Below are 12532 nucleotides of genomic sequence, written 5' to 3'. Positions count from 1 at the left end.
GAATTCATGAAGAAGGTCATAGTGGTAGGAACTGCTGCAAGTTGCTCGCACAAAGCATTGCTGATGATTTCACCCCATGAAATGTGATGCGACTGCCGTATGAACATGATGAATTGATACATCCATGGCTAAAAGACATTGGAGTGCTCAAGGCCCAACATTCTGTTGAGAAGAGTGATGGTGTCTCCTATCTCCCACTTGAAATCACAACGGTACAACTTTGCCCATCTTGAGAAGGAAGGACGTGGCTCTTGAATCCACTTATTGATGTGTCGCTTGCAATCTTTTTCCCTTTTCACATAATACTCTGCTGCACTTTCTTTGGTGATTTCCATATAAACAGGTGCAGGAGGTATTTTGAAGACCTTCTCGATTGTATCCGCATCAAGACGAATTATAGCTTCACCATCATTATTTTTTATGACTCTTGACTCTTTGTCAAAATGATGGGCGCATGCGAGAACAAATTCAGGTTCTAGGGCAGCCACTGGGAAAGAAGATGCATGATGGATATGGCTGTCCAACAGCCGCTGCAAGTTGTTATCCTGTGGATCTTCTACCCTGTGAATGAATTCTGCCATATCAACGTGCCCTATTTCTGTGTCCCTGATGCGATCCAATGGAGAAGATACCTGGGAAGGTGTAACCTCATTCTGGTATTTTTCATATTTGTATTTCATTTTCTTTGGAGTAGGCGATGCCGGCAAATCTGACATTGATTGTGAACCTGAAATGCTGTGATGAAGACTTAAAAGAGTTAAGGCCACATCATAATCAGCTGCAAATATCATTCTTTCTTTTTCAAATGGGTAAAACTTTGATCTCTGAATTTCAAGGTTTTGTGAGAGGAAGAGGGGAGATATGTAGATATGGGAAAATCTTGACTTTGACCAATTTCGGATCTTGGGTGAATTTTCGCAAGTATACAAGTTGGAAAGTACATACATGCAATCAGGGTTTTAAAACCCGAATACAAGTACACTTGTAAATTCGAAAATGGAGAAATGGACGAAAAATGGGATTTTGACTTGCGGGAAATGATGGAAATGGAAAGTACAGATATGGGGAACACGAATGGATAGAAACGGGAATATCCGGGAAAGTCATTTTCATGAAAATGGGAAGATCTTTTTAACATGTAATCCGGTTTTCAAAACCCGAATTTGCAAGGGAGGGGTATTTCACACTTTTCAAGCTTGGAATTTTAACCAAAAATGATTAAAATTCTTAACCGTAGGGGAAGAACAAGAATTTCCAGCGAACTTGTAATCGAGATTAAAAATCCCGAATACAAGTTTAAGATGGATTTTTAGGAAGACAATGCAATTCAGCAATTGCATTTGAAAGGGGAAGATTTCTTTCATGAAAACCAATTTTAGGGGAAGAACATCACATGCCAAAAATGCAACTAATAACGAAAAATGAAGAAAACAAGAAAATAATAAAAAGAAGAGAAGAAAGGAAGAACATACCTTTATTAAAAATGCAAAATGTTTCTCCAACAATGCAATACTTCTTTGAGATGAAGAAGCAAAACCGGACTATCAAACCCTTAACGCGTTTTTTGTAAAAATGCCCCAAATATGGCAGCAATCTTAAACTTGGAGGAGCAAAATGCCAATAAAAGTGTGCATTTCAAGTTTATTGGAGCAAAACGCCTTAGGCATTTGTTGGAGCAATGACGCCAAAGGTTTTTGTTGGAGGTAATGACGCCAAAGTTTTAAAAACGCGGCCAAAGAGAATCACGTTTTTGCAAAAAACGTGGTATTCAATGCACCATTAATGGATCATTAAATGTCTTGAAACCTATCCCATACTCCATGCCTAGGTGGGAGAGGGCAAAACGCCTTAGGAGATTGCAGGTTTATGGAGTGAAAAACGCCCAAAATGTGGATTGGATAAACCACGTTTTTGCTGATTTAGCTCCAAAAACCAGTAATAACAAACTCTAAATGGCGAAAAGTGTGTTTGAAAATGCTTGAGAATAGGATAGAATCCTAAACGCCTTGCATCTCTAGCAAATCTCCCCAAAAAATCGCTTTGACATCTTCAACAAATCCATTTTCCTTGCAAATCGGGTTTTAGGAGACAAACAACAAGTTCGATTTACCCAAAAACATGCAAATCGGGTTTTAAAGAGAAAATGACAAGTTTTATTTTCACCTTTTCCATTTACAAGCCAAAATCGGGTTTTAAAATACAAATGACAAGTTTAATTTATCACTTTTTCACTCATCAAGACAAAATCGGGTTTTTTTGGACAAATGACAAGTTTAAAATTTTCAAAAATGCACTTTTATGTCAAAATCGGGTTTTAAAAGACAAACTACAAGTTTAAAAATACTTGTAAAAGGGAAATAAAATCCCTACAACAAGTTAAAAACACTTGCACATATGTAATGGGGATTTAAAATCCCTATTACATGCGAAAACCATTAAAGTAGGGGTTTTTTGAACAAACTGCAAGTTTACTTGTAGTTGAGCCAAAAAACCCCTATTTTAACTAAAAATGACCAAAAAACAATAAAAGATAAAAACATTTAAAGGGGAAACTTAAAATAAATTACAAGTGACATATTTGAAACAAAAGTGCACATGTAATTGATCAAAAATTCCCCTACAAAGACCATAACAATGAATATCATTAAAACTTGCAGTTTGAAGAAAATTCTCCACCTGCAGTCTAGGTTTTAAAACCCGAAATTGAAGGAAAGGCATAGCAAACGAACCCAGAATTGGACGAAATTCGAAACGTAGTTCGAGAATGGACTGAGGATCAAGCCAGTCCAAGGATTAGTCGAAATTCTGCCTCGAGAAGCGTGCCATAGAGTAAAAATTTCAATTTTTTCATAAAAATTTCACTGTAGTGGTCCTTCATTTTTGAAAACAAAAATGAGGACAACAGGTATGAGAAGCTTCGCACTACTCTTGTTGATAAAGAAAAAAGTTGATTAGAGGAACAAACTGCACCATTGAAAAGAGTGTGGGCTCAAGAAGGATGTAGTATTGTGATGGATGGGTGGACAGATGCTAGGAATCGTCCACTACTTAATATCATGGTAACATGTAGCGAAGGGCCTTATTTTTTGAAGGCAATAGATTGTTCAGGGCAAGAAAAAAATGCAGAATTTCTTCATAGCCAACTATGTGATAGCATTGAGGAGGTGGGGGCATCACATGTAGTCCAAGTTGTTACCGATGCTGCCCCTGTTTGTAAAGCAGCAGACATGTTGGTGCAAAAGAGGTACAGGAAGATATTTTGGATACCATGTTGTGTGCATTCATTAAATAATGCTCTCAAGGATATTGGCAAGTTCCAATGGATTTCAGATCTCATAGAGAAGGGCAGAAAGATACAAATGTTCATATGTAACCATCACCACACACAAGCCATTTATCGTAAATTTGCCAAGGTGGAACTTCTCAAACCTGCTGACACACGTTTTGCTTCTTACTTCATTCTTCTTGACCGCCTTTGTGAAGTCAAAGGAGCTTTGTGTTCCACGGTTGTTAGTGATGCATGGGCAGCTTGGAAACAATCTACATCAGATATTGCAGTTGAGGTGAGAGCTATGGTCCTTGATGAGCATTTTTGGGTTGATGTTAAGTTTGTTGTGGACTTTATTAAGCCCATATGTGAGGTGATCAAATTTGCAGATTCAGATAAGGCATGTTTGGGAGAGGTTTATGTAGCAATAGATTCCATGTGTGAAAGAGTAAAGAAGATAACTGATGCAAAAGATATTTCTCTATATCCTTTGATAGAAGAAAAGTTACATGGAAGGTGGAACAAACTTAACACACCTCTTCATTGTGTTGCCTATGCCCTTAATCTTAAATGGTATGATATAGAAGTGACCAAAAAGAGAGCTCCACATCAGGATAGAGAGGTAATGAAGGGCTTTTGGGCTGCCGTTAAAAAGATTTATGGCCGAGGTGAGGAAGCTTCAGTTATGAGGACTCAATGGAATAAGTTTTCACGTGGGCAAGGTGATTTTGCTTCTGTGGAAGCTATATATGATATGAAAGTAAAGAAAGACCCTCTAGAGTGGTGGTGGAATCATGGAAGTGAAGCCCCTGAATTGCAATCATTTGCAATACGATTACTCTCACAAGTGGCTAGCTCTTCATCTTGTGAGAGAAATTGGAGCACTTATGGGTTCATTCATTCACTGAAGAGGAACCGATTAGGATCAAAGAAAGCAGAGAACTTGGTGTACATTCATAGCTCACTTTGTCTTCTCTCTCGTGTAGATCCTGGATACAATGAGGGTCCTTCGGCAAAATGGGATCAAATTTCACCTGATGGAGACGTTGCAGCCATTGTAGATGAAGTGGTTGAAGCAGATGGACTAGCCGATTTACCCCCTGTTATTCTACCATCAGAGGAACCTGAATTCGAGAGTGCTGACTATTTGGAGAGCCTCATAGCTGATGACCTTGATATGGATGATCATGGCGAAGAATAGTAGATTATAAATATAAAATTTCTGATTTTTGCTTTCAGTTTTTGGTTTGCGTATCAGCTTGCTGTTTATCAAGCTATCTTCAATATGTAATTAATATCACTAATCAGTTTGAAACTATGACACAATGATTGTTTGGCATTTTGATCCTAAACTTCATAGTTAATAGTTAATACTTAATGTTATTTCTTGTTTTGAAAGTCCAATGTCATCAGATTTTCAAATTTTCTATAAATTATTAAATTATATTTAAAAAAAATTTGGCATCTCCAAGTACCCACATCTCCTATTTTGAAAAAATAGCCGTACCAGTACCAGTACCCGACGTCTCCAAGAACCCCCGTACCCATGCAACCTTGCCAAAATCCAATATTTAATGCAAAAACAAGTACATAGGGATCCATCTCATCAAAAGCTTCCTTTGAAGAGATAGCCTTGACAAATGGGGCACAAATAAACAAATATATATATTTTCATCAAATAACTCTTAATGCGCAAATTTAATAGTTTTTGAGATAAAATTTTGATTCCTCCCAGATAATCATTATTAGGAATAACTATTATCCATTTGGCATCCATCACTTAAGTCAATATTAATGTATGCCTACATTAATTGCCATATTTTCAATATTGGACCTACATGTCCACTAATGTCTTATGTGATGTCATGTGGTCCAATATTGTCTTCTAGTTGCTTGTCGAAATAGCACAAAGGATGCATTGGATACAATAAACTCATATTCATTCAATCAAGTATTTTTGTTCATATTGTGGGCCACTAGTTATGTAGGTCTTCATTTTCTAATAAATGCACATTGTATTAACTGAAAGGTGAGATTTTAAAATATTTCAGTGTGCTTAGATGCCTCATCCTTTTTCAATCACTGATTTCCAAGTTTTTTAATTTGGTTTATATTTCTTTAATGTGGATCAAATTCTTTTACATGGTCTGAATGACCCATCAGATTCACTTATTTCTATACTGTTTATATGTTCTAAATAGAGATTCTTAATACCAAAGTTTAGCTTGCAGAATGTATCTTATATTGACATAGAAATCCATCCTAAGCACTGTTTGAGAGAAACTTTACCAAAAAAAAAATTGAGACAGAAAGGCAGGGATGCAAAAATAGTTGGTATGAAAATCTCGAGGGTCTAACTCAAAAAGACAACCACTAGCATAAAATTTAGCTTGTTGCAAACTTTTTTCTTCCAAAAGCTGTCATGCAAACAAAGATAATATCATGCATTAACATAGGAACTGTGAGAGGAGGCAAAAAGATGTACCTTGGGAAGGAAGCCACTACAATAAAGGGAAAACAATGCAGGAAATATCTTGTTTCTAGCTAGTTCGCCAGTTGCTCCAATAACTGCAATGCACAGAGAAGGTCCTGCAGCTTCTATAGAAGTATGGGAACCCTTTTCTTGCAAAGGCAACTCATGGCTTGTAGAAACAAGAGGCACTCCAATGTCATTTAAATGATTCACATCATTATCCATTTGTTGTTTCACGCTAGCTTCAATTTCATGTTTTCCTACAATATAAGTTTTAGTAGAAAAATTAGTTGGTTCTCCCTAATTAAATCTTAAGAAAAATATCAAAAAAGAAATGAATCCCATAAAAATGGTTGATTATCAACATGTTAAGAGCCCTTTCTTCATGTCTTAATAAATGAAAGCATAATTCATTATTATCCTTTACTCAATAAGAATGAACTTTGTAAATAATTTCTATCACATTTATTGAAAGCGACAAGAAGTTTCTATAATTCTACCCAACTTTTAAGAAGCAAAAATAGCTAACCTTTGACAAGTGAAAAGAACACATAAGTTAAAATATGAAATATCAATTGATTGTAGAATGATATAAGAAACAACACTATCTAAATTAAGAGAGATTACAAACATGTGAGGGAAGTTGGGTAGTTTTAGGGGTTTCTAAAACCTATTCAAAATGAAGAATATGATTCTCCTAGAAATAATATGAACTTTGAGAATGATGGATATATTTATTCCTCAAAGAAAATGAACTTAAACAACTAAACCAAGCTAGTTTTGGATAGAAAACATCTTCCTTGTGGAAAATAGGAAAACATCCAAATAAATTTATAGGAATGTTTCTCCAATCCTTGTAGGGTGTTGTTCCTTATTTCCAAGATGAACTAAGCTCTTCTCAGTTAGCACACCTTCACTATTTGATCTACACTAGATAAATTTTCTTTATCTCTAGATTATAATTTAGAAATTATTTCTCAGTTTCTCCCCTACTCATTCCACTCAGAAACATGTGTTGTAGGCATCAAAAAATTTATATCGTCAGCCCCAAACCAATTATTTTACCATTTATAGTAGTTATTTTCCAAACAGATTTTGGTCAAGATGCCTTTTGTATTTTAGTGGAAAAGAAATGTGCACTAGGTAGGTGTTGGGAATCTGAAAACAAAAAAATCACATTAATCACGAATTTCAAGAATGAAGGAATCAAATTTGTATTTTATCCACTATTTACATCCATGGGCAAACAGGGCTCAAAATTCTCTGTAACCTGCCAACCAGCAAAACTCCTGCTACAATCTACACATAATGTAATTTGTATTATATTATTATCAGCCACTTTGAATCATGGATCAAACAAACCCCCTTTATCCAAAGGAATGAAAATGATTAGATTAAAAATAGAAATCAACACTCTAGAACTATCCAATGCAACCATTGCAACCTGCCAACCAGACAATTCTACACTAGTATTAATCAACATGTGTGAACACTATCGTTCCCTGTGCCACTACCTCCTTTACAATCTCCTAACACAACCATTTTGATACAACTGAACCTCACTCAAATGTTGGCCTCCAATATTTGTACCTCTACATATATGGATATTTCCCTAATGCCCACCATATTTGTATCTAGTATGCCATATAATTCAGAAACTTGGTCTAAGCAAAAATTCTACACCCCAAATTTGGACTTTGACTTAGAAGTGGAAAAAAATATCCTACATAATTACACAAAATAAACTTAAATTAATGCATGAGATGCATAAAGAATGAATTTATGACATACATGATTCGATTTTTGTTCTCAATTTTTATAGTTCAAACTTTAAAAATCACGTCATACGATCCTTGAATGCTTGAAATTCAGAATTTCAAATTTTCACCCTTACTTAGATGGAGAGGCTCATGAGTCATGGTACCATGGACTAGTGACCTTGGGACATGATAGCATCACTTCCTATGCAGATTTCACTCAGAGATTGATTGACAAATTTGACAAGAAGGATCCAAAATTGCACTTCAAGAAGTCGGCACAACTGAAACAGATTGGATCAGTTGATGCATATATTTCAAAATTCCAAAAGTTATATATTATGGTCACGGATGTATTAGAGCGTAGATTAATTGTTTTGTTTATGGAGGGTTTATCAAAGCCACTTCATGGTTGGATCAAAGAATTTGATTCCAACACTTTGTGGGATGCCATCATGAGAGCTAAAAACATGGATAGTTATCCCCTAAAAACATATTTCAGCCTAAGCCCTTCCAGCACAAGAAAGATAAGAACCTTTTCAAAAGAGATGGCCTAAAAAGAATAACCTGGATGATGAGGTTCGAAATGAATTATGCAGAAAAAGTAATGTCTCAGCTGTAAAGAATCATGGGAACTAGGTCTCATGTGTTTGGGAAAGGGTAAGGTGCACAACATGGAGGTAGTTGTTGTGCGTTGCACATCCCCATCCCCGTCTTATTTGATAGGGACCCGCGTTCTCCAGACCTACCCGTGTGAGAGCTAGCATAGGGGGTCATTTTTCTATAATCTTCATTCATGTTATCCCTGAGATGAATCCCATAGGAAGCCCCGAAAATCCTTAAAGCCGTCAAACACTTGAAATGAGTGTGATTTTCCCTCTTATTTTCTCCGAAGAAAAGCCCGACATCTTCTCAAAACAACAAAACGCAAAGGGCAAAGAATGGAATTGTTTTGTTGTCGCCCCTTCTAAGCTGTCAAAAATACCAAAGTAGTTCAGTGACATTCTAAAACAAAGAGGAATAAAGTTCAAATTTTTATTAAAGCTTAAAGAAAAAGGAATCAGTACATTCTATCACCACCCCTGGTCTTCACTGGAAATAATCCCAAAAAGGCTAAGGTCAGTTCGAAGCATTTTAAGGGTGCAATCAAATTCAGTGTTTTTTCTGAGAGAAGTCATGTTTCCTAAACCCCTTCTCAGTGCCAAGAAAAACCCCGAGAAGTATTAGGCGGCGTAGTGAGTCGAAACAAGGACAAAGTTCGGTTTTTTTTTTTAAATGAGTTGTTTTTGTTAGCCCCGTCATAACACCAAAACAAAGAAAATATCGAGCATAACTCAAAGCGAAGTAAGTTTGTGCTATTGTGAAAAAATTGCTTTTGCTATTTGCACCTATAGACCCCAATATAAATCCCGAAATACTGAGTGGGTCGAAACAAATGATAGAATTCGGGCTTCTTGGCGTAAAAAGAGGCTATCCAAAGTCATATATCTCCTTATAAAAAGCCAATTGGTGCCGAGCTAAACATCGAAAAGTTTAACATCAAAATAGAAGTTTGGGTTTTTTTTTTTTTTTTGAAATTACTCTTGCCGATATGCTTTTTGAAGTCAAAAAAGACCCCGAAAAAGATCAAGGGCGAAGTGCATTTAAAAAATCGCCTTGGATAAAAATGAGTAATGGACCTAAACTACTTAGAGCTTTTAAAATCAAACAAAATGAAGTTCTTTTAAGGAAAAAATTGTTTGTTTCTTTTATTTTCTCCCTGGATAAAGCCGATATAAATGCCGAAGATATGTTAGACTTTAAAAATAAGAAAGTTCGGGCCATTTTAAAATGAAACACTTTTTTATATCGCCCTTTCTAACCCACCCCTTGAAAAATACCGAAACATGGGTATTCAAAAAATGTGGAGTCATTTTTTTTTTAAAAATTAAGATTTTCCAAGCCATTTGGGGCTTTTAAAACATAGACTCTCTATTTAAAATGCATAAGACTTTGCCACATTGCGCCTTAGAGGCTTCACAACACAGAGAATAAAGAACATTCAAAATGCACCATGCAAGACACAAGTCACTTGAAGTCAAGGATGTAGTGCAAGAAGGTCGGCTTGATAACTACGTTATAAATTCTTTAATGATAAAAGGCCTAAATTATCGCAAACATAATCACAGTGACCCCAATCCCTCAACACATACTAATGAAATCTTGTGACCTGTGTTATATGAAAATCGTAGACAGTTACACGTCTTGGAGGTTTCATTTATGATTTTGATGACTTGGATTATGGTAGTTTGCATGCTATCAGCCTGTTGTGACCATTTCACACATCGCCCCATTAAAATGGGGACCCCCTCTTTTTGCTTTCGTTTTGCCTGTTCTTCTCTCTGCTTTTAGGGTTTTGATTGAGTGAGTGAGTTGTCTGGACTAGGGTTAGGCCTTAGGGGTTTCTTTTGGGTATTTTCAAGCCGAGTCCGGTCAAATTTTGAAGGTTATTACGCATCCTCCCAAAGATTGAGGTTTTTGAAGTAGGGTAAGCCTGTCAGGAAGTCAGATATGTCTCAGGTTAGGTCTAGTCAGGGATTTTTGAGGCAAAATTCAAATTTTGTCTAAGTGTTAGCATTTTGAAGATGGAATTGTATATTCTTGCCTAGGTAAGTTTTGATCAAATTTTGGAGGCAGAATGATGCCTAAAACAGAGAAATCGCTCCTGTCCTTCACTGGAGGCTCAGGGCAAATTTCATTCTAAGTGCAATTTCTTGTTTGCAAAGGCTTGCTAACTGGTTCCCGGCCTTAAAGATGACCTAATTATGCCTTGTGAAATGGTTGAAGATCTAAATTGTGGATAATTTGGCTTAGAAAGGAGAAATCGCTCCTGTCCCTCTCCCAGGGACCAAGGCGAAAATGTTTTTTAGTGTATTTTGGTCTCTGACTTTTTTAATTTGTTTTGTGCAGGGTCTCTAGGGGAGCTAATTGGACGTGACTTGACGATTTTAAGGATTTTGAAGGTTTAAAAATGATGAAATTTGAAGGTTTACGAAGAATTCGCCCCTGTCCTTCCCTGAAGGACCAGAGCGATTTTCTTTATACATCCCTTTTTTGGACCTTTTTCAGACTTGAACTCTTGTTCATAGCTTGTAACAGGATGATATCTTCCCTAGCAAAGAGGTTTCAAGATGAAAAGCGAAAGGATTTGGCCTAGAGGGCAAAATTCGCTCCTGTCCCTCACTGAAGGACCGGAGTTTGAGTTTCAAATTTGCATTTTCCTTGCAAGATTAAAGTGATTTCACGATTTGAGGAGGCCAAGGGAAATGTGTTCTGTCCGTTGAATATAACTTGAGTGGGCCACAAAGGAGGGAATCAACCCAAAGGACAACAATCGCTCCTGTACCTCACCAAAGAACCAGGGCGATTTTCTAACAAGGCAAATCTCTTGAAAAGGTAAGGCAAGTTTCGTATTTGAAATGAATGAAAGAGGGCGTAATTGGTCCATTGAAGATAACTTCGAGGGATAGCAAAGCACAGATAAGTTCATAATTGCAAAATCGCTCCTGTCCCTCTCCAGGGGACCAGGGCGAAAAACCTAAAAGGCTATCTCTTCTCTCCAAATTGGGACAAACCTAGGCCAAGGCACAAGTTTGGAATGACACTTGAAGAGCTTCGGGGTGAAATGGAGTTGCAGAGACCACAAACTTCGATGACAATTGGCCAAGGCGCTCCTGTCCCTCACCAAGGGACCAGGGCGAAAACCCCATATATGCCTATTTGCCTACTATTTTGAAATGCTTTCAAGACTCAAGAGCGAGTGGGGAATGATGTTTTACGCCTTGAGGGTAATTGGAGGATGATGAGGACAAAAGTTTGTGTAATGAACTAGAAGGCGCTCCTGTCCCTCTCCAAGGGACCAAGGCGATTCTTATAAAATCAACAAATTTTACTCCAGAATCACGCCAAGGCAAGGTGGTGCAAGATGAGATATACCTTTTTAAAAATGGTGAACAAGGAATTGCTTCCAAAAATTGACAATCCTAGGCTCAAAGTCAAAAATCGCTCTTGTCCTTCACTGGAGGACCAGGGCGAAAATCTTGGGAGAGCCCATTTTGCCTTAAGGAAACAAGTTAAGCATGCATAGAATGAACAATGGAGATTATTGCTTACCTCCCAACTTCAATTGGTGATTTAAAAGATAAAGATCAAGGACAAAAGTCAAAAATCGCTCCTGTCCTTCACCAAGGGACCAAGGCGAAACTATACTAAGGCATGTCCCTTCTAAAAGCCAAGTGAATTAAACTCGAGACTCCTATAAAAAAATGCCATTTTGGACACCTAGGATGAAGTTTTGAACGTGGAAACAAAAGATGCAAGACTTAAAATACAAGAGCGCTCCTGTCCCTCTCCAAGGGACCAGAGCGAAGTTATCAACATTCATTATTTTATTTTTTGCCTTATTTTAGCAAATCGCACTAGATGCCAAGTTCGCCCAAAAACTTCGAAATATTTTAAAATTTTTTAATTAAATTGGCATTTAATGAAAAGCGCATAGCATTTAATAATTAATTTTGAGCCTTGGAAAATCGTTTTTTTAATTAATTGAGGCATTTCGAAATTAATTATTATTAAATTAAAATTTAAAAGAAGAGCGCTTGAGGTATCATTTTTTATTGCTTAATTAAGTCGGCCTTCTCCTTTTATTAATCTTTGTTTATTTTTTCCACCAAGTCGGCCTATGGGAAAATGAAGTGGTGAGCGCCTATATAATAGGGGTGTGTTGAGCGATTTTAATCAATCATTCATTCATTGTATCAAGTGCGATTTGGAGAAGCAAGGAAGAAGTGCGAAATCTGGTCCAAATTGGAGCGAACTTTGTTGGAGGCTAGTGGTGGTGGAATTGATGCTTGTGAAGACTAGAGGAGGCGCATTTTGCTAAAGGGAGTCTTGATCTACATTTTGCCTAGCGAATTCTCCTTATTTTTGCATCATTTTTTAGAATTAATTCTCAAGTGGAGGTATGGCGAGATCATCCTTTGTCCCAATGTCGAA

General features: G+C 36.8%; 2 protein-coding genes across 2 annotated transcripts in view; one reads left to right on the top strand and one right to left on the bottom strand.

Moving 5' to 3' along the window:
* The first annotated feature begins 3011 nt into the window (after nucleotides 1-3011).
* On the top strand, nucleotides 3012-4469 carry LOC131045324 (uncharacterized). Its single transcript, XM_057978899.2, has one exon. It carries the CDS (start codon nucleotides 3012-3014, stop codon nucleotides 4467-4469), a length of 1458 nt encoding a protein of 485 aa, XP_057834882.2.
* A 1239-nt stretch (nucleotides 4470-5708) lies between these two features.
* The window catches only part of LOC131857663 (uncharacterized), a 48091-nt gene continuing 41267 nt past the window's right edge, over nucleotides 5709-12532 (bottom strand). Inside the window, exon 2 of the mRNA XM_059210364.1 lies at nucleotides 5709-6001. Within this exon, the coding sequence (XP_059066347.1) occupies nucleotides 5709-6001 (293 nt within the window). The remainder of the gene's footprint in view (nucleotides 6002-12532) is intronic.

The sequence above is a fragment of the Cryptomeria japonica genome, chromosome 8, assembly GCF_030272615.1.
Source record: "Cryptomeria japonica chromosome 8, Sugi_1.0, whole genome shotgun sequence".
Lineage (NCBI taxonomy): Eukaryota > Viridiplantae > Streptophyta > Pinopsida > Cupressales > Cupressaceae > Cryptomeria > Cryptomeria japonica.
The sequence above is the reverse complement of the archived record's forward strand: the minus strand, read 5'-3'. Positions and strand labels throughout refer to the sequence as shown.